The following is a 21,187-nucleotide window of genomic DNA, read 5'->3' on the forward strand; positions in this document are numbered from 1 at the left end:
ACAATTGACAAGCAATTTAGCAGTTTGCTCTTACCTAACAATGCCAGTGCAACTATCCAGGTTTTCCACATCAGAAAAATGTTAAAATTTTCAGACCTCCGACTTTCTATAAATTGCCAGTCAAATATTAAATTGTTTCTGAAAAAATTACTGGATTTTTAGTGCTAGGGCCCTTCTGTATTTATGATAGGGGTATAAAAGGAGAGCAAGTACTCTGGGGAGTGTGAGTGTGCATGGAAATTTAGTTTTAGCCTTTGCCTTTGTCATTCAGCTTTGAGGAGGAAATTATTTTGGTGAAACTCCAGCTTGCTTCTCCCAAAATGACTGAAAACTTTTCAGCTTCTCTGTTTTCCCATCAGACCTGCTGTCTGAGCCGGACAGGCAGCAAAAGATTTTCTGTGTTGGAGGAGGCATTTCTTAGATCTTCTGGTAAAAGGAGGAAAATTGTTACATTGGGCATACCATCTTTGAGATTGATTTAATAATTAAATCCCCTGGGCTGCTTTGGCAAATCCTTGGGGTCTGCTGTATGGGCTGCAGATAGAGAAAAGCTTGCTGCTTTCTTAAAGGGAAATACGAGAAAGTTATAGGAATATAAAATAAAAAAACAAAGTTGAACAAATTAGAGGAGTTGTTCTTGCTGCATGTTTGCTTTTTTGAACAAATCTAATACATGGAGGTATTTCTGGGCTGTGAGAGCAATCCTTGTCAGAATATCTCGTCTTACTAAAGTGGAATATATCTCTGTGTGTGTGTGTTTGGAAGTGAGATTCCACGGTAAGTGGCTAAGAACTGCTGGGATAGGGATTGTTGCTGAGCCTTATAAAGGTCAATACTCTGAAGTAACATATTTCTGTCATACATAAGAGAGAGTTGGTCTATTTAGAAGAGATTTTTGGACAGCATTTCAGTTGTTTCCATCAATGTCCTTTTACAAACCAGATGTCACCTGTTTTGTGTTGCAGAGTAAGCAGAAATGGTGCAAAAAACCCCAGACTGAAGAATCACCAATTGGAAGGAAACTTTCTGATCACAAATTAAATAGCAGACCAGATGCTGACTGGCTTCAGCTGAAACCCCTTGCAGGTAGGCAGTTAATGTCAGAATTCTCTCTGATTGAGAGATCCAAAGCAGGAGCAGGTTACTGGGGCATGGTGTGTAGCATGTAACCTCTTGTACAGTTTTGCTGCTATTATGCAAATCATTGTTAATAAGACTTAATAGGCTTTTCCCTATTAAATCTTTCTTTATTTTGTTTACCTTAGATCTGAGAGCACCGAACATTTCCTAATATGCCATAGAGATGGTTCTCAGACTTCTGAAGCAGTTGTGTTTTGGGTGGCTGTGGGTCTTTGTTTGTTTGTTTGTTTGTTTTCAGGGTTTGCTTTCAGTGTGTGTTTTGTGCCCGAGTAGCTCAGCCCAGGCAAAAATTACATCAAAAATGAACACCCACACAATGAATGGGGATATCTGTTCCACTTTGAAGATTCCAGCATGACCAGTTACAGATAAACAAAATCTGTTTCTTTCCATAAATACAGCTGAGTATCCTGAATATTCCTCAAGTATCCAAAACAACTTCTGCACACTGTTCTTTCATGACAGCCTGTGAATGCTTATGCTGTGTGTACCCAGAAGAAATGCTCTATCCCTCTTCTCACAGGGGGAGAGAGAGGCAAAGGCTTTGCTTCATAACCTTCCAATTCTGTTGACTGCATGGCTGCAGAATTAATTTGTTGATGAAGAACCTATACAATTTTGTATTGTGCAGATTAGGTTTATTAAATCTGATTGGTTTGTAGAAGGGAGAGTTAGGACTGCAGCCTTCTCCACTCAGACAATCTCAGATGGTATTTGGGGCACTGACACTGAACATGAAGTCCTTCGGCAGTGCAGGGGTTGGAACATACATTTGAAATGTCTGCATGACAGTGGAGCTGAGCTGTGACCTGTATGGGCACGTGCAGGCAGAGCCAGGTAGGGTTTCCTGAGCCATTCAGGTCCCATCTACAGCTCTAAGACATTATCGTCATCCTGCCAACTCTCCTTTGCCAGTGTTGAACCATAAACTTTGTCAGTAGCAAAATGACAGGCACGAGCGTAGGCTGGGCTAAAACTGGTTTTGAGTGCTGTGGATGCAGTGCTGCTGCCTTGTAGTGGAGACTTCTTTATATTGTACACATTGCAAATTGGTGAAAAAATGTCTCAATGGCAGACTTTGTTTTTGGATTGAATTCTGACAGCAGAGTTACTAGACTGGGATGTGTTCAAATACTTGTTTGCTTTCCCAGAGCAGTTAACCCTTAGCTCAGGGCTGCGGTGGTTGCTGGTTAAACAGAAATTAACTCAGTGTCTCTCCTAAATGGTTGAATGCAGGAGCAGACGACTCGGTTTTGTCTGAAGATAGACTGAATGAAACTGAACTGACTGACTTGGATGGGCAGCTGGAGCCCCCTGTCAAAAACTACCTCTCTGTAGAAGAGGACAACAACCTGCACCACTCTCACAACGATGTCTCCCACGCTGCCCAAGAGCACGAGCTGCACGATTCCGAGTATGACAGCCATGGCGAAGATAAAATGATAGCTAGAAAACACAGTCACCACTGGCATCACAAACATTCCCATCATTCCCATGGCCACTGTCATTCTGGAAAAGACCTGAAAGATACTGGGATAGCTAATATTGCTTGGATGGTAATTATGGGAGATGGCATTCACAACTTTAGTGATGGCTTAGCAATCGGTAAGCAAAAGCACTGAGTATTTCTCAACAGTTTCTCCTTACATTTAGTAACTCTGCTAATATTTGACTTATCAGTGATCACAGGTAAGGCTTCCAGTTAGCACCTGTGGTTACTGCTGTTGTTCAGTCTCCTGCAGAGCAGAAATTAAAAGGCTGCCAACTGTAGTAGTTTCCCTTTTGTTAATATTCTGTGCTATTTCCACTCAAATTATTGTATCAGTAGCAGTGACAGTCACAATCTCTGCCAAGGAGAGACTGGTGCACACAAACCTTGGGATTTATGGAGCACAGTAACCCACGTTTCTTGTTTGGGTCTCAGTTGCCTTAGAATTATAAATAAATGCCTTTCAGTCTTATTTAGAATGATATTTATTAACAATAATAGTAATAATATTTCTATTATTGTTACTACATAGAATTGCACAGTACCTGCAAATAAAAATACTCTGTGAGTCAGGTTACAGAAATAATATTTTAAAAGTATTACTTAGGATAATTTCATTTTTGTTTAAGCAAAATATTATTTTGGCTCATGGTCAGTGTGGATTTATTTCTAGCCAAGTGCAGAAGAAATTGAAGTACCAAACAGATTTTATTAGATTTTATTAAATCAATTTGGAGTCACACAGTGCAATTTGAATTGTAAAGTGTATTAATTTGGATATACAAGTCAGTATGGTGGTGAGAGGACTGAAGTGCACACTTCTGATTTTCTACTAAGGTAGCTGCTCAAGAGTAAGAGCACGCAGGGTTCTGAACTAATGGCAGAAGGGACACCCCCATTTTGAAGGATGGGGGATAAGTATTTGTCAGGGGCTCTAGTTAACAATGGAATCTACTACAGTCCCTCCACTTTCTTCTGACAACTTGTAAAGAAACTAAACTCCTTAAAAATTAACTTGTTGCTTCATTTTCACATTAAAAGGTAAGACATTTAGACAACGGCTTCTAAGGCCAAAAATAATTGCCACACCTTCTGTTAAGAACTTCACAGTATTGAAGCTTCCTTTCTAAATATTCCTGGGTCAAGCCCAAACAGCTGAATCTGTGGTAAAATGTAAGATTTTTGAAAAAGCATGCTCATCTTTTTAATATATCAAACTATGAGGAATCCAGGGGAAAGTTAAATTTCCTCTCTGTCTTCAGATTGTATTTCTCTTTCTGCTTTATGCTGCCTGTTTTGACTGCTCACTGCAGGCTCTTTTTGTGCTTTTCTCTGCTACAGTACAGAAATTTAATACCAGTTTTCTCATCTCAGAATTATTTAAGGTATGAACTTAAAGATGATAGAATTCAGTTAGCTTATGCAAAAGTACTGAAAGATATTTATGGCAATGTGTTTATCCTTATTATTTTCCAGGTCTGGCTTACTAATATTGCTGACATGTACTCTAAAAATAAGTAGAAAGGAGCTAGAAAGGTTATGGCTTAAATATTAGTTTGGATTTCCAGGCTGGAAAGGAGAGAACTGGACTCTTGCTCATGTGCATTCCTAACTGCCCTCATGTACTTGAGAGTTTCTAAAAGTGAAAAAGTGGTGCTATTTATTAGCTTGTTGCCTTTATGTCTCATTTTTGGATAGCTGTGTTCCCCTCTCCAGGGTTTGTCTTTCAGATAAATGAGTAATAAAGCATGCAGTGGGAATGCACATCCAGGGTGCTTCCAGTATTTCCCATTAATGTAAAGACATCCAGAAAAATATTAGTGTGCATTCTAACAGAAGAGTGTCAGTTCTGCAAAGTCAATTGATTTTCTCACCTGAAAATAGTGAAATATCACTTTAATTTTTTTTCTTTTTTTTTTCTAGGAGCAGCTTTTAGTGCTGGACTGACAGGGGGAATTAGTACATCTATAGCAGTATTTTGTCACGAGCTTCCCCATGAATTAGGTAACTAAGTATAGAAACTCTGTGCTCCATCTGTACAAAATCCTTATCTAAAAGCTGTTGTGATACTGTGATAAGCACAACGCAGTGCAGAAGTTGCAGAGGTGACCAGAACTTCAGAGAGTGAGACAGAAATGTTGCTTCAGAGTAGATATTGCTACAGGACTATATTGGTAGTGTCTAGTTACAGCACGTCTGTGAAGCTTTTTGAGCATGTTTTAAAAAGGTTCTTAGGAGCATACATTTTACAGAGCTCTGCATTTTATAGAGTTTCACACTACTCTATGTGGCATTGTCTTACACAAAGTCACATAAGTAAACACAGGTTTATGTAAGTAAAATTCCGTGTGGGATCTTCAGAAGAGGCTTTGTTCCAGTTGTGGCCAAGCTTAGCAGGTGTGGCCATTTAGAGTAAAGCCTGTAGGCACTGCTGCCAGTGCCATTGATTCTCCCCCCTAACTGAAGCATTTCTTCTAGAGGTAGCTAACCATGATGAAACCTGTTGTTTTCACGTTGCATGAAAATTTATTGCACCCTGAGAGTTCAAAAAGAGCAGCCAGAGAGAAGGAATGTTCTGGTTTTCCACTGATGTGAAGTTCTGCTAGACTGAGCCATGTCTGTACTCAAAGCTTGCTCACTTGTAGAGCTGCTGGCTCTGATCAAAAGTGAGGTAAAACAAGTACTTCAAAAACCTTAGAGGTGATGAGGGGAAGCATTTTATATCAGCAGCTCCTGAGCTGTTGGTAAATCATGGGCACAGGTGGGAAATAACAGAGCAGATGTTCATGGTTTGACACCTGTGCTTTACAATCATTAGTTCAGTGAAGCTGCTGCAGTATATAAAGGATTGCAATGTGTATTACAGTGCTTAGAACCTGACAGCGTAGCATGATGAAATTAGCTTTGTATGAGGGGTGAGTAGTTTAGACCTATTTCTTGATTTTTTAAAAAAATTTGATATGTTTTGATTCTAATTTTTGATTCTAGATCAGGCAAATAATTTCAGGCATGTGTGACATAAGAATATTATGTTTATTACCTTCATGTCTTCTCACACTTCTCACAATCACAACAACTGAGTTTGAATGGAGTAAAACTGTTAGATCTGATTACAAGACTGAAGTCTAGATTTTTATAGAATTATCTACTTTTAGCACCTAATTTAGAAGACCTGTCCTGAATTTGGAATAAAACACATTTACCTGGCATGTCTTCAACTAGAAAACTGATTCAGTGTGGATGTGAAGTCATTCTTTGTGAATGTAACTCTCCCTAGTGCTCAAATTCAAATTCATTGTCACCTTCTGTGGGGACAAATGGCTCATTATCCTCTTCCTGGATTTGCATAATGAGACGTGTATAGCTAAGAGGAATTTTCACCGGTATTGATCCAAACTAAGCCTCTGGTTTTATGTGCCATGAGGAACTTCTGAGAAAGATGAGTGTGTGCACACAGGTGTATTCTCTGTGGCAAGAGCAGACCTAGACTCCTTCATTGACCCTTCACAATTAATCACTGCTACCTTTCTGACACAGCATGATGAACAGGCACCTTTAAATCACGTGTAATCAAGGGATGGCTGTGCATAAGTACAGTTCTTCCAAGGTAGTCAGTCCTGTGGCTCAATCTGCCTCTGAGCCCCTGCAGTGTGGGAAATAGTAAAGGTAAGAAGACTTTTAGACTCTGTGAAGGTAGGCCTCAGAAAGAGAAAGAGCAGAGAACTTAGAGCTAGCTGCAGCTGCAAAGCCTGAAAAAAGAAAAGATACAATGATACAGTAAGCCAGGACAGGAGACAATAGTTTGAGTTCTTAGGCTTGGCTAAGATAGACCTTAAAACTGCAGAAAAATATGCTTAGCAAGAATAATAGAAGGTTTTAAGCTTAATAATGGAGTATTGTTTATTGTTAATAGAAAGCATACAAGCAAGCATTGTTCAAAGCAGGTGTACGTGTACTTTTAGTGATTGGCTAGAACAATTGTTTGTGAGCTTATAGCTATGATATGCTATTGGCTAGAAAACTTTTAAAATGCCCTAAAACAAAGAGATCTTTGGCTGCTGCTGGCAAGACGTGAGCTGTTGGCATCTTTCAGTTGTCTCACCCTGTTTTGAGGCTGGTGTCACAGTAAAGCTCAGGGGAGTATCCCAGCAGTCCCATCCCGTTAGTGAAAGGTGCCAGCACCCTGCAGCAGCAGCAGCAGCAGATGCATTGCTGGGTGTTTCCCTGGCAGCTGACCCAGGCCGTTGTCCCCGCAGGTGACTTTGCGGTGCTGCTGAAGGCAGGCATGACAGTGAAGCAGGCCATCGTGTACAACCTGCTGTCGGCCATGATGGCCTACATCGGCATGCTCATCGGCACCGCCGTGGGCCAGTACGCCAACAACATCACGCTCTGGATCTTCGCCGTCACCGCCGGCATGTTCCTCTACGTGGCCCTGGTCGACATGGTACGCCTGCCCGGGCTCTGGGTGTGCTGGGGGGCTGCACTGCACTCTGTGCTCGGGTTTAGTCTTCACTCACATTTCATTGTCACATATTCGGTCCTGGAAAGCTTAGTCTGAAAACTTTTACTGTGAGCAGCTCGTAATCCAGAGCTGCTGTGGTGAGTAGCTTTTAAAAAATGACCTGATGGAAAAATGTTGCTGCTTCAAGAACACACAGGTGCATTATCCTTAGTGTGTGTACACCATAGATCAGACTCTTCAGGCAGCAGTACCGTTGTGCATGCTATCAGCCCACATTCAGTCCTAATTTCTCTCCTCTAAGCTGTTTCAGAGCTTCATTTAAATTAGGCAGTTTTCTCACTTGTCTTTCCCAGCCCAAAGCTGATGAGATCATTTTCACTTTTGGGGTACTTTGTAATGCTCTCCACTTCATTATGGAGACTTTAATTTGCAAATATACTGTTGTTATAAAGTCACTCTAATCTATTCATAGGTGAGTAAGTACTTTTCAGGGCCTGCTAAATAGAATGTCTGGGTAGAGTGATCCTTCTTGCAATTTTAGGTGCTCTATAGTAGCCTATAATGCCTAAAATATCACTTCCTGGTAAGTTCTGTGTCTGAAATTTATTTCCTGCCCTTTGACTGAAGATGTCATGGATAAAGGAAGGCAGTGCTTTCATTCCTTCATTCCTTTTTCTTTCCCTCAGTAATCATAGTAGTAACTAAATAGTCAAAGTCCCATGGTCTGACTCAACAACAGCAGGAAAGCTTCTGCAAGAGACACTTGAAGCTGAACCAGAGTTTAGTCTTGGTGTTTGAATAATCAGCCTCCTCCTCAAAGAGCTCGTTACCTGAATATAAGAATAGATTTTGGTTCCTCCCTAGCTGTGAGCAGAGGTTCACAGGAGTGCTGTTTTCTATCCATTCCTTACACTAGCCCATTGAGAATGAGCCTTTTGGTATTTTTTGCATCTGCCTGTCTTTAAGTTTGTCTAATTACATGGGTTTCAATGATAAGGATATTCCTCTCCAGTACAACCTAAACTCAAGCGTTTCAAAATCCTCCAGGGTTTCCTTGTTCTTTCATGAAATTTCATTTGGTGGTAACTTACAAGAGTAATCATAATATCCTCCTTCCTGACACTCCTGTTTTGGTTTGAATGGGTACATTGAATCGTCCAATTTGGATAATTTCATCTTACTGGGAAGCAAATTGGTTGCAGTTTTTGTTCCTTTTATCTCTAGTACTGACACCATAAACTTTCAAATTCTAAAGGGTGGGGGTTTTTTAATTGACAGGACCATTCTTTATATGGTTCCTGCAACTGGTCACATCAGTAGCCAATAAAGCAAAAAGTTTAGTCACTTTTAGATGTGCTGTCAGAATAAATACCCAGAGTGTTAAAGCCCATTGCAGTAATGTTAAGCCCTTTATTCTTAATGACTTAACAGCACTTTGTAATATAAATTAATGCTTGCTGTTGAGCTGCCTGGTCTAGTGTATATGTGATAACCATTTAAACATTTTTCACACCAGCTAGGGAGGCTTTTTGAATTTTGTTTTTTGAGGTATTGGGGGAGGGGCATTGTTGGGTTTTTAAAATTATTTTTCAATACTCAGTGGGTCAAATTAATTATCAGGTTTATGTATCTTTTAGAAATACAGTAATACAAGAAAAGATGGGTAATATATTTGGGGTTTTAGCAGCTTTGATGTCATTGTCTGTTGGGCAGACAAGTCATTCAAGTTCTTGGTATAACCACACCTGTCCCAGCTGATCTAATGAAGAGCAGTAGTTTCCATTTTCTTCTGTACCATCCTTTTCTGTACTAAGTGAGTCTTGAAGAAATTCCTGTAAGAGACTTAAAGATCACAAATGCCTCAGACACTGTTAAATCACCAAAGGACTTTGCCCACTGTAGCAAACTGCTCCTCTGCCACCCATGCAATCTCACCCCATGGAGTATAGTCCTGACTTAAGATAAGGTTCAAGTGGTACTATCACCCAATTATGTCAGGCCTAAGGAGGAGTAAACAAAGCTGGCGAGAAGAATGTATCCACAAGGCAAAGCAGCTCTGCTGAAAATGAGCTCTGGCTGGGCCCAGCAGGGGGAGGCCACAGCCCAGTATTCCAGATGGGAAGCACCAGATCAGAGGGAGAGGGAGACTGGGATGGGACTAATTAGCACTGGAAGTGAGGGAATCATTTAACCAGTAGAATAAGAAAATTGCATAGCCAATGAGCATCGAGGCTAAAATGTGTAAATGGTGAGAAGTTTTGAGCAACCTCAGGACAGCCACCCTGGAGAAGCCAGGGTGAAGAGGACCAGAGGGACACCAGATGGATCCATTGGTGGTGACTATCTTCTGCTTCACCTTTCTCTCTTTCTTTCTCCTCTCCCTCGTCTCTCTTTCCTGTTTCTTTCTCTGCTTCATATTTGCTGTTACAAAAAATCCTAACTCTTGACTTTAGAGTATGGTCTCATTTGCACCTTAATTCAGACAGAAGAATCTCTCAGTAACCAGATCTTAACATTTACCTCCTGCTTATATTAATTTCCTTGTAAATATTTTACTTCTCTTTTGTGTGCATGGCTTTGTAAAACACAAAATTTTATTTTTACATTTCCAAGAGCACTACCATTAGTTGATTTTGTCAGTGTTCTGACTTTTCCTCATAGGCGAGCAATTTTCAGAATGTCCAGAACTAAGTTCTTATATCTGCACATAAAATTTCTCTTGACTTGCTTGTAGCTATCATTCCCATATTTAAAAGGGATGTGTGTGAATATGTGTAAGCGTCTCACATGACAAATGAATGGCTAAGTTAATCAAAGTCATATGTTTATTTGAGCATGACAGAGTCTTTTAAAATTAAAAGAGCAGAACTCAGTATTGGGCTGTGCTCTGTCTTGGGGAACTTAATGTTCAATTACATGGATGATCCGGGGAAAGTTCAAGGAAAGGCATTTTTAGTTTGTTTTGTAAATACATCAAGTGATCGTGTTTTTATTGAATGTAGTTGTTTGGTAGAGTTTAAGCTGTGTCTTAGTGTATTGGTTTTATATCTGAACCATGCAGTGTTTATCCTTTTCAGTATCATTTTGTAAACTTGTCCACATATAAATGGAATAGAGATGAAATAACTTTCTAAATTGTTTTGTATCTTGTAGCTTCCAGAAATGCTTCATGGAGATGGAGATAATGAAGAGCACGGTTACTGTCCTGTGGGGCAGTTTATTCTTCAGAATCTAGGCCTGCTTCTTGGATTTGCCATCATGCTGGTGATTGCCCTCTACGAAGACAAAATTGTGCTTGACATCCAGTTCTGACCTGTTGCTGGTAATCACTATGGTTCCAATCTGTTGCTGTCTGGCTTTGAGTCTGCACTGTGTGGCTGTGTGCACACTGCTCAGAGGACACATGGTGCTTGCACTGCTTACACAAGGACAGGAGATCCCTTCCTGCCTAGAGTAGCTTCTGCTTTTCTCTAATCCATCAGATGAGCTCACCCAACACAAGTCCTAAACCCGAGTGAGCGACGTTTAGCAAACCCTAAATCTGAGAAATAATGGCCAAGGTCGGGGTGCTGTACAGGGATCACTGCTTGCTTAAGAAAGAAAACGTACAGGGAAAGATCTTCATATGTGGGAAAGTACCATTCCATTAGTGCACTTGGACAGAACCCAGATGCTACAGCTGAAACCCACACCTATGCAAGGAACCCAAGGAAACTTTTAATGCCACCTGAGTCTTGAGTAGTGCATAGCTGTGTCTATGTATAGACACTATGTATGGATCTCTATAGATACAGACAGACCTGCACACATATACATGTGTGTGCACCTCTGGATATATACACGTATTGATCCAGTGCTGATTTTTCTGCATAGTGGTGACTTGAAGTATTCAGTCTTACAGCAGGACATGACTGGCAACCACTCTGCTGGCTTAAATTTTTAAAAAGAAACCCCAAGCCTAAACACTGTTTAAATTCTTACAAGCTATGTTAAGCTGCACTCCATCATTGCAAAGCTCCTGTGTAAGAAGGCTGTTGCCATGTACTCTGCAAAGTGTAACTTCTGTCGAGGGTCAGTTTGATGATGTTTTCCCCCAACTGAGATTTATTTGATGTTTCTTCCTTGATATTAGTAGGAAAATGCAAAATGCAGTAGAATTAGTGTTAGCTTGGGGAAATCCCTGACCTTGGAGTTACTGAGCTGTTTCTGGTTCTTTCTTACAGACATTAAACATGTTTTGTGTGCCACTTGCAGCATAAACTACTGAAGAATTGTGGCTGTGAATTTGTGCAAACACTTTTAACAAGAGAATCCATGCAGGAATTTCTCCATTTTTTTAAACTATTATTTTGGACTGTTTTCTTCTCTTCATGTTAAACCAAGGTGCAAGATGCTAGTTCCTGAAGCTGGACACCAGGGTTAAATTATGCTCTGTGTATGTTGTACTGGTAGGGTATTTACGATACTGTAACAGCGCATCAAATCTGTTCCTACAATGCCTTGATATCAGACATTGTGACACCAGCCATTTCTGGCAGTAAAGAATATGTAAGAAGATTTCTACTTCCAGTATAAAGGAGTTCATTTCTATGATATTTTTTTACAATTTTGGTATTTAAATTAGATTATTAAAAAGCAGATGTGGTAGAACCATGGTATGTGTCATTTAGAAGAATAGACTGAAAATTTGGGCCTTAACTTGCTGGGACCAGCTGTCCTAGATCAGATTGTGCTGACAGGCATTTATTGCCAGACATGAGTTAGTTCTTCTTGTACCCATCTCCTTAAAAAAAAAAAGGAATTGTGAGTTTGTGGGGAGTGCAAGTTGATTCTGTAGTACCAGTCCTAAGCATGGTAGTAACTTTTTTTAAAAAACATCCAGTTTGTCTCTCTTCTGTGTATGCCAGGTAAAAGCTGTACTTTGACTATGTGCCGTAAGTTTTAAAGTTCCGGTCTGCTTGGTGCCAGTGTAGCTGCTAAAAACACATCCTAACGCCTTGAAAGAGAGCCAGTGGGTATCTGCATTCCATTTCAACTTCCCGTGTTTCCTGTGGCCCTTTATGTCAGAAGCTTCATTGGTCAGTTTAGCTTTTACTGAGAGCAGCTCATGTATTTTAAAGGTATCAGTTGGTTGCCAGTATTTCTTCCTAATGCAGTATCAGGAAACAGTATTAAGGGTCCATTTCAAAGAAGGGTGCAGTTTCTTCAGTGAAGAAGCCAAAAGCCCAGAGTTCAGGCACGCAGCCATTTGATGTTCTGAACTCAGGTTTTCTTTTTTCCTCTTTCAACTTGTTTACTGTAGAACCCTAATTAGCAAACACACGGTTGTTAGCTTCAGATTGCTGAATTTCTGCAGTGTAAAACTCCTGGATGACATTTTTGTATAGTGCCCATGTTAAGTCAATGAGACAAAACATCCTGGATACCTTTTGAAGATCTGAGTTTAAACAGTCTGTTTCTTTTGTATTGAACTGACTGACTTAAGTTTCTTCTTTTCTGTTAATTCTGAAATATAAGGGGGTCATTATGCAGCTGAATTGATGTTTTTGTCAAATCATTTTTTAAGGTTTATTTCTCCTAATTCTTTACAAATGAAGATTTCTATATTTCCAGTAGTATATTTACTGTTTTATTAGTTGGAATGTGGTTATAGCTCAATACACTGCCTCTGTAGGAAAATAGTTAACTTCCTTCCAAGACCATCTTCAGACAAGGGAAAAACATGGTCGTTGAAGGTAGGTACTGTATTTTTCATGGAATATAGATTGTTTACTTTTATTTTCTAGTATTTATTGCAAATGTAACAGAGCAGTGTAACAGCTGTGACTTCTCTATGTTTCCACCAGTATTGAATTCCGGATGATTCTAATGTACACTTTTGAGTCATGTTCCAGACAATCTGAATTCCACTACATTTCTATTTGGCTTCAACATTCCATTTTGCTTGAATCCAGAGTCTCATTTAACTTGTATTTGTTGGAGGGCGTAAATGTTACTTGTATATTACAATGCTGTCACTGTGTGACATCCCATATGAATTCTGATGTAAATCACATTGCACTCAATCTGCTGTGATTATGCTTAGAAAATGTTATAGTTGCTAGATGCAGTGTGATTTTTTTTTTTTTTTCTTTCCTCTCCCCATTAACAACTGAGTCTATGGTTTAAAATGTGATAATGGTCCAATAAGATAACTTGCTGAGCTATTGTTTTTTTTGTTATAACTAAATCATTTTTTTAAAATTTTATAAAGCTGGAAATTATCAAATGCTGTTTTGTTCATTGTCAACAGTGTTGTGTTCATTTTATGTATGTTCCTTATACATAAGGAGCCTTCAGAAAATAAAAAAAAATATTCAATGAGCAGATACTTTTGTTGAGTTTTTTAAGGTTTGATTACTTTTGTGTTTCAGTATCCTTTCAGTTCAGCAGACATCACTACAAGTCCCTAAAAGAAATTTTGAAAAGGAAGGTGTCAAAATACTTTGCTTAATAATAGGATTGTTTAAACAATTAAAAACTAACATAAATGCTCTGTCCAACAGATGTTACAGACTTCTAGATCAGTCAGGTAGGAGCAATACTGAAAGCAAGAATAGTGGATTGGGGGATTCCATGGAAAGTTACTGTGATCTCCTGGCTGATCTGTAGTCACTGAGTTGCTCAGGGAAAAGGTCCATAGCCTCTTCTGGAGAAAGTTGCCCATCCTGGGAAATTGTCACTCCCATCCTTCAGAAACATGGTCTGCCCAGAGCACTTCTGAGTTTTACTGACTGTAAATCCTCCTCATTATCCTTGTTTCACATTCTGTGGCAAGAACTGCTGCAAGTGCCTTCCTCTAACACAGCAGAATTCCCTCTATACTGCAGTAAAAGTCACTAACTTAGAACTGACAAAATCCAGTTGCCTGCAGATGTGTCTTTTTCTCCCAAACCATGGTAGCACTGGACTGTGCCTGGCTTACAAATTGGACTAGAACTAGAAAAGGAGTTGAAAACTGTTGAAAGCTGAAACATAAACTTGACTGTACATTCACAAAATGTTTTCTCAGGAAGACAGAAAAAATACAAGCCTCAAAAAAGCTTTAAATATTCTTAAGTGGAAAAGTAATTTCAGCAGAATGGAGATAGAACACAATAAAGTAGAGTAAAAAGGGAATGTGATCATACTAACATGGATGTACAGTAGAAGGTTAGGATAAGGTGGTGTGTGGCTTTACAGACCTGTGTAAGAAGAATGTTGTTAAATAGCAGTTGTATTCCTGACTGATCCTTGGTAATAGCAGCATTTTCAGTCATTCCAAAGAGCTCTGTGAAAGGATTCTGTGGAGGTATATTTGTATATTCAATACAGCTTTGGCACTGAAAAGAGGTGGGGAAAAAATACCTCTAGACTGAAAAGAAGATGCAGAAGCAGCCAACAGCCCACAAGAGGCCACAAGCTGTACTTCATCACTCCAGGAAAGCCTGTAGTGGTTTTGAATAAGATATAAAATATATAATTTCTGAAAAATTCTGGGAGCTAACAAATTCTGTTAAAATGAGATACCAAGTGTAAGGGGCTGCAGCCCCTCTCCAAGCCTGCCAAGTGCCTGAAGGTGTTTTGCTGATGCCTGACACAACTCGTGTGATAAATTAAGCTGATTATTGTGGCCTTTCTGCCTCCAGTAGATACAATGACTATTTCTCTTATGCCTATTTTAAGATGCTTTTAACTTCACTAGGCTCTGTTCCTCACTTACTGTCCCCTGAGTGCTGGCTCACACAGAGCAGCATCAACCTAGATGACAGTGATTGGGTTGTGTTTATAGAATGTCCCTTTCTTTGAAGTCACTGAAACAAGGCCTGATAGAGGGTGAGATTAAGCCACCAAAGCAAACAGTGACTGAGTAAACACTAAGATACATCAGTTTTACTAAAGATACATCTATTAAAAAAAAAAAAAAAAAAAAACAACCTGTTGGGAATTCTGTTGTTCTGCGATCCTTACATCTCCTTCAGGAGAGGCAAAATAAACAGCACTTGGATCAAGTATGTAATTGATGTTTGTAACGATTTCCGAGGAAAATAACATCTTCAGAACATTTACAGAGCCAATCCCAGTCGTCAGTGCCTCTGGCACCAGAAGTGCATTCCCCAGTCACAGTGAGGAGCATCAGCTGGCAGCTCCTGCAGGAAACAGGACACTGATCTGAGCAGCAGCTCAGCACTTCTCTGGGCAGCCCTATCACTATCACTGTAATTCACTTGGAAGGCAGCCAGAATTCTCACTGGAAAGTTTAAAGGCTGTTAATTACTTCTGCTAGTTCATGCTTGAACCATTTCATCTCCAGCCCTTCAAATACTTTTTAATAATCACCCCTCAAGTCACCCAGCCATTGCTGCTTTTGAAGAATAATAGCACCAAAAATTTCCATAGTAATGCAGCTGAAACTCCCTGGATACAAGTTTGTGGAAAACTTTTCCAAAATTATCTCTACTTGTTTTACATCTTTCTAAAATAAATGTGTGCTGTCACAAGGCCATAGCTGTGCTCATTTTTTATTTTTTTTTTTTTATTTATCTTATATTTTTAGAAAATCAAACTTGCTTAATTTCTTGAGGTTGGGAGAAGCTGAACTCCTCTTAGGTGCATAAAAAAATTATGAGTGATAACAGAAAACTATTTGCAGGAAGGCAAGAGTGGGTGATGCACTGAGAACTGGGATGAAGCAAAACAGTCAAAGTACCAAGAAATGTTTACCACGTACAAATCATTGACTTTCAGGACAAAAACAGGTTCCCTCCCTGCTATATTTGTAATTTGTTCAGAACCCTTGGTCATGTAATAGGAGGACACCCCCTCACCCCACTCCTTCAGGAAAGAAACACCTCCGTGAAGTTGCTAGAATCACTTGCCTGGTTGTTGGGAAAGATTAATCAGGGAAATCTTATAAATATGATTGCTTAGCAAAAGATTCTGAAAATATGAAACCTGTAATCGAAATAGAAGCTTATTCTGAGTTGTAGGATACCGAGTCGTAGTTACTAGATAACCTAAAGACAATAGCCTAGCCTGCTGAAGGAGAATCCCTTTTGATTGAACAATACCTTTCTGCTGGCTAAGGGATCCAAAGGTCAATGTAGCAAAACAGAAAAGTCTAAAGAGTAGTTTTTAGAGTTTAAAATATAACACATGGTAATGTAGTAGTTCTTATAGGCTGTATGTAGATTCTATAGGGTTTTGTGTCTTGTATTGGTTGGTCACTGTAAATTAGAATATTCATCACAAAAGGAGATATAATGTATTGTAACCAGGACCTCGCTCTCTCTGGTCCCTGCTCTCTTGGCTCTTCTCTTCGCTCTTTCTCTCTGGACCTCACTCTCCTTTCCCTGCTCTTACCTCTGTTCTCTTCCCCCTGCACTCCTGCCACTCTCTCCCCTCTTCTTGCCAGCTTACCCTCTTGCTCTCTCTCATTCTCTCTCTGAGACTTCCCTTCAGCCGAGGCTGGTGGCTGAAGGGAAGGCCCTTTCTACCCATGACCCTTGCAATAAACCCACATATTCTAGAATATCTCAGGTTTGCAGAGTACCTTGTCCCTGTAAGTCACGGATGCTTCTACACCTGGTAATCACATTATTGCTTGAATTTGCCTGTTAACCACATCAATAACCAAAATCAGTCCAGGCTGACTGGACTGATAACACCCTTAAGTATTATCAGTAACACCCTTATTCCTGCCCATCCATAACTTTAACAGGCTTTTGCCATGCTGGGCTGCTTAGGAAGCTGGAACATGAAGAATACCTGAACACACTGTGACACAAGGGGAAGAAATTCCAGTAGCTTCATTTCCCTTGGTTGTCCTGCCCATAAACTCACCTGTGTTAGGAAGGTAACAAGGCTCCTTTAGGCCTTCCCCTGCTCTCCAGGTGCAATGTGTCACTAATTAGCAAAGGCCTTAAAGAAGGGAGGCTCTGCCTTACACTGGCTGCAGGTTTCACAGATGGAGGCGGTCCTGCAAGAGCTTAGCTCAGCTTCCCAGCTCTTAATTGACTTTAAGGAGATGTATGAATATGAGGCCCGTTTAAAGACCTTCACCAAGTGGCCCTTCCAGGAGAACTGCAAGTGCACTCCAGAGAATGTAAGTCTGTAAATGGTTATTTTGCTTCTGCCTTAATTTATATATGCTGTGCCTGAGTGTGAAGTCATTGTTAAGGGTATTCGGGTTTAAAAGGAGTGCACTAAGCCTGAAGGTGGTGAAGGTGAAAAGTTAAATACTCTGCTTTTCTCTGTTCCCTGCTCAGAAATATTGTAGTGGGATTGAATGGTTTTCCTGTGTTCAGTCCACTAGTCTGCCTACAGATTTTAATAGTTACTGTTCTTGTTCCCCCTTTGTTGTTGTTCCTGTAATTTAAAAATTAATTTCTTGTGTTACACGATCTTTCTAATTGCAAATTCATATTCATGACGCAGCCTACATTAAACAGGTATGGATCCAGCAGGAAGGCTAAAGCAGTGGAATTATCACTACTTCAAATTCAGAAATGGAAATTATTTAAATAAAAAATCCACCTGACCTCTACTTTGGCACACACAGGACGCTGCCAGCCTGAATCTCAGATGAGTCATAATGCAAGAGATACTGAGAAGGTGTTTGGTTACTGAAGCAAACTTGACTTTTGGTGTCCTGACTAGACATGATTCTAAAGTGGCAGAAAGCATGAGTAGTGTGTGGGATAAGGCTCTAAACTTCTAAACTGTCCCCTACAGATGGCAAAGGCTGGCTTCATCCACTGTCCAACTGCAAATGAACCAGATGTGGCAAAATGTTTCTTCTGCTTGTTAGAACTGTCAGCCTGGGAACCAAATGATGACCCATGGTAAGCACAGATGTAACAATGCTGTTGTAGTATCTCTCCAAATTTCTTTAGTAACTTTTCAATGAGTTGATGTTCCTGTCAGTTTCCACCATAGCAGTTCACAGAACTGGAAGTTTATCTTGCCTAGTAACCATGAAATTGTTCAACCAGCTTTATCTGAGCTCCACTAAAATCTATTTCATCATTTCTGTATGATACTGTTTCTGCTGATAGACAGTATAAATACTGAAAAGACATACCTGTACAGATTTCTCCATTCCTGAAATGAAACTTCCATGGGTTTAACATCTGTTCTTGTTCTGGGTTTATACTGCAGGGAGGAACACACCAAACGTCGCACCTGTGACTTTTTATCCCTTCCCAAGCACTTCGATGAGCTGACAATGGAGGAGTACTACATGCTGGAGATGACACGGCTGAGGACCTTCATTGTAAGTGTTTACCACACCATCTGAAATTCAGAGCTAGAATATAAACAAGAACTCCTCTTGATACAATTTCCAAACCTCAGCCAGGAGTGATTGTCTAAGGCTAGAACATTACTTATTCTGAAGTAACGATTTATGTGCATTATTGGCTAAGAAATCTCCACCTTCTCAGTGTAATTTATTGTTTGGTTTTTGAATGCAAGCCTGTTTCCTTTTGAAGTGCTTTTCCAACTCATTACAACAGAAAAAACAAATAACGCAGGGTGCAATAATCAGTGCAGAAAACTCAACAATGAGCAGCTCTATCATTCTCAGGAGGGATGAGCAACATATGTAAAAAGACAAAATTTGACCAGACATTGCTTCACATGTCCAGTTTTACATAGAAACTTGCCTAATTAAACTTTAAAGCCCATTTCAAGTATTCTACTCCTCCCTGCTTCTAGGGTTTCATGCCATAGTGTTGACATGTACAAAAGCACACAACCGAGCTGCTCAGCTGATCAAGATCAGCTGATATATGAGCCCTAATCCTGTGGAGGGTAAGAATCAAGTGAAGCAAGTTCCCTGATGAGTGAGGCACAGTAAAAGGTTCTGCATATTACTTGTCGGTGGGTTTGCACAAATAAGACCTTTGCCTTGCTACTAATGTTCTGTATTAAATACATACCTGGTGACCGTCAAGGTTAAGCATTTAAGGGCACTGTGCAACAGATTAAAGTACAAAAACATAAGATGATGTGGCACAGTGACATCTTAGAAGGTGGACTCAGAGTCAGAAGGTGGTGATACCTAACTTGAATTGTGAATGATTTAGAGCAATGTTTCAAGGTACAAAAGGAGTCTTGGCCATAACATGACTTTATTTCTAAGTACAGTATATGAAATATTTGAAGCAGCAGCTTCAGGTGGGGACACTTGGCCCCAAGGACACTGTCACCGATGGCTGGGAGGGCTTTGCATGAGGCTGAGCAGGGTATGATAGCACCGATACCCGAATGCAGCCTGAGGAGGTGGGGTTGGAATTTGGCTGAACTACCACCGTTAAACTGCTCTGTTGAAATGCTCAATCTCTTGCTTTGATTCAAGTGCAAAGTTGGCAGGAGCACAATAAGCTCTTTTCAAGAAGAAGTGGCGGCAACGAGGCAGAGGCTGGTGGATTACTTTGGCTGCAGACCGCAGCTCCCGGCAGCGCTGCCCCTCGGGGATGAGCCAGCAGCCCAGCAGCCGGGAGCCTCAGCTGCCGGGCAAAAGGAGCCCAGGACAAGTGAGCTGTGAATTCTGACTCTAAAACTGTCTCTTAATGTGGTGCAAACATTCCTCTCTTTATCCGAGTGCGAATGTAAAGGGGTGTGAGGTGTATGTAGAGAATCGCTCTCAGCCTCTCTGGATCAGAGGAGTGAGCACAGGCAGGTCTGCTCTGTCTTTACCGCGGTGCTTTCTTGTTATGGCTGGGTGGGGAACTAAGAATAGTCCCCTGCCCTGCCACTGTATGAAAAATGTCTAAACAAATACTTTAATTTTGGTTTTTAGCAAGTTGAATATTTTGAATAAAGATTCACAACTGTGAGTACTTCCTGTGATCTGTGCTTAAACCTTACATCTGGGCAGCCTCAAACCACAACAGTTCTGCTTCAAAACACTTTCCAGCAAATGAAATGGATCTGTGTGTCTGCAACAACTGCTTTAGGGACCTAAACTCCTGCATTAACTGCACTCCTGCTGTTGTCTTTCTAGATCAGACAAAACTGACACAGATAGTAACATTCAGCAAGAACAGCAGGTGTACTGAACAGGGGTAGACACAAGGTATGTAAGAGTCTCAAGGAAGAGCACTGGGGTTTTGGTGTGCAACTGAAACAACAAAGGCGGTTTTTAAAAGTTTTTCATTACAATTTCAAACTCACTGGAGTTCTTTTGAAGTCTTATTAATTCCTATTTTCCTTTACGTGAGACTGTTGTAGAATAAAAATGCATGCTTGCAAATATTTTTGATTTTTAAGATGCAGACAGTCCTCAGCAAGGTGAAAGTTTTGAACAACACTTTGTCAGGTCTCGGGCAGCAAATGAACAGCAGCTTTTGGAACTCCCTTGACTTTTTACTCTGCAGGAAAATCCTCATGCTGGGATCCTAAAAACATCTATTTTGACTTTCTTAAAAGCATTTATGAATCCCCTGTCCTGAGAGTAAATTATCCCTTGACACATCACTCCATGAAGAATTTTTTGTTTAAGTTACAGGAATGAGGTTGACATGCTTAAAGCTTTTTAAAAGCCTTTAAATATGTTACTCTAAGAAGCTTCTCATATAGCACAGGATTACTGTCTTTGAAAGATTTAGAGTAATTTTTAAGTTCCAGTTCTTCTCTAGAAGGTGAAAAAATTATGTGGGGGGAAGTGAGCACCCATTTTAGGTCCCTCTTTGTTAGGACTCTGTTCTAGTGCCAGTCCTTAACGTTACAATGGTAACATGTCAGCAATGACAATCACACTACAGCATTACCAGGTAACTGAGGCTGCAGCTGAATGTAGAAAGTGATGGCACAAAAACAAGAATGACAAAATTAAAGTCGAGCCAAGCACCAGAGAGCTTTGGTTTCTAAGTGGCCTGTGACCAACCCAGCTGTTATTTTGTTATTGCAGCTGCCAGAGTGGGGGCAGCAGTTGGTGTCTGGGGTGTTAACTTTCTATTAGCCTGACAGCAGAGTCTTGGTGAATGTTCACATGAAAGTGGGAGTGTTAGAGCTACATGGGTGATAAAAAATGCTTTCACCTAAGAAGTAAAAGGTACAGGACCTCACTG

At 40.2% G+C, this 21,187-nt stretch overlaps 2 protein-coding genes across 6 annotated transcripts in view; both read left to right on the forward strand.

The window, feature by feature from the left end:
* The window catches only part of SLC39A10 (solute carrier family 39 member 10), a 74,449-nt gene extending 60,992 nt beyond the window's left edge, over positions 1-13,457 (forward strand). For all 5 annotated transcript variants that reach the window (XM_083864971.1, XM_083864967.1, XM_083864969.1 and 2 more), the window contains 6 exons: positions 966-1,086; positions 2,377-2,745; positions 4,553-4,633; positions 6,886-7,076; positions 10,248-10,416; positions 11,318-13,457. In XM_083864971.1, coding sequence (XP_083721097.1) covers positions 966-1,086; positions 2,377-2,745; positions 4,553-4,633; positions 6,886-7,076; positions 10,248-10,406 — 921 coding nt within the window. In that variant the 3' untranslated portion in view covers positions 10,407-10,416; positions 11,318-13,457. The remainder of the gene's footprint in view (positions 1-965; positions 1,087-2,376; positions 2,746-4,552; positions 4,634-6,885; positions 7,077-10,247; positions 10,417-11,317) is intronic.
* Positions 13,458-16,686: 3,229 nt separating this feature from the next.
* LOC310911452 (baculoviral IAP repeat-containing protein 5.1-like) lies at positions 16,687-19,904 on the forward strand. The gene is made up of 4 exons (XM_083864972.1): positions 16,687-17,217; positions 17,847-17,956; positions 18,273-18,387; positions 19,474-19,904. The coding sequence occupies exons 1-4, from the start codon at positions 17,080-17,082 to the stop codon at positions 19,660-19,662; spliced, it is 552 nt and encodes a 183-aa protein (XP_083721098.1). The 5' UTR covers positions 16,687-17,079; the 3' UTR covers positions 19,663-19,904.
* Positions 19,905-21,187: the final 1,283 nt, after the last annotated feature.

The sequence above is a fragment of the Zosterops lateralis genome (genome assembly GCF_965231275.1).
Source record: "Zosterops lateralis genome assembly, chromosome: 7".
NCBI classification, from domain to species: domain Eukaryota; kingdom Metazoa; phylum Chordata; class Aves; order Passeriformes; family Zosteropidae; genus Zosterops; species Zosterops lateralis.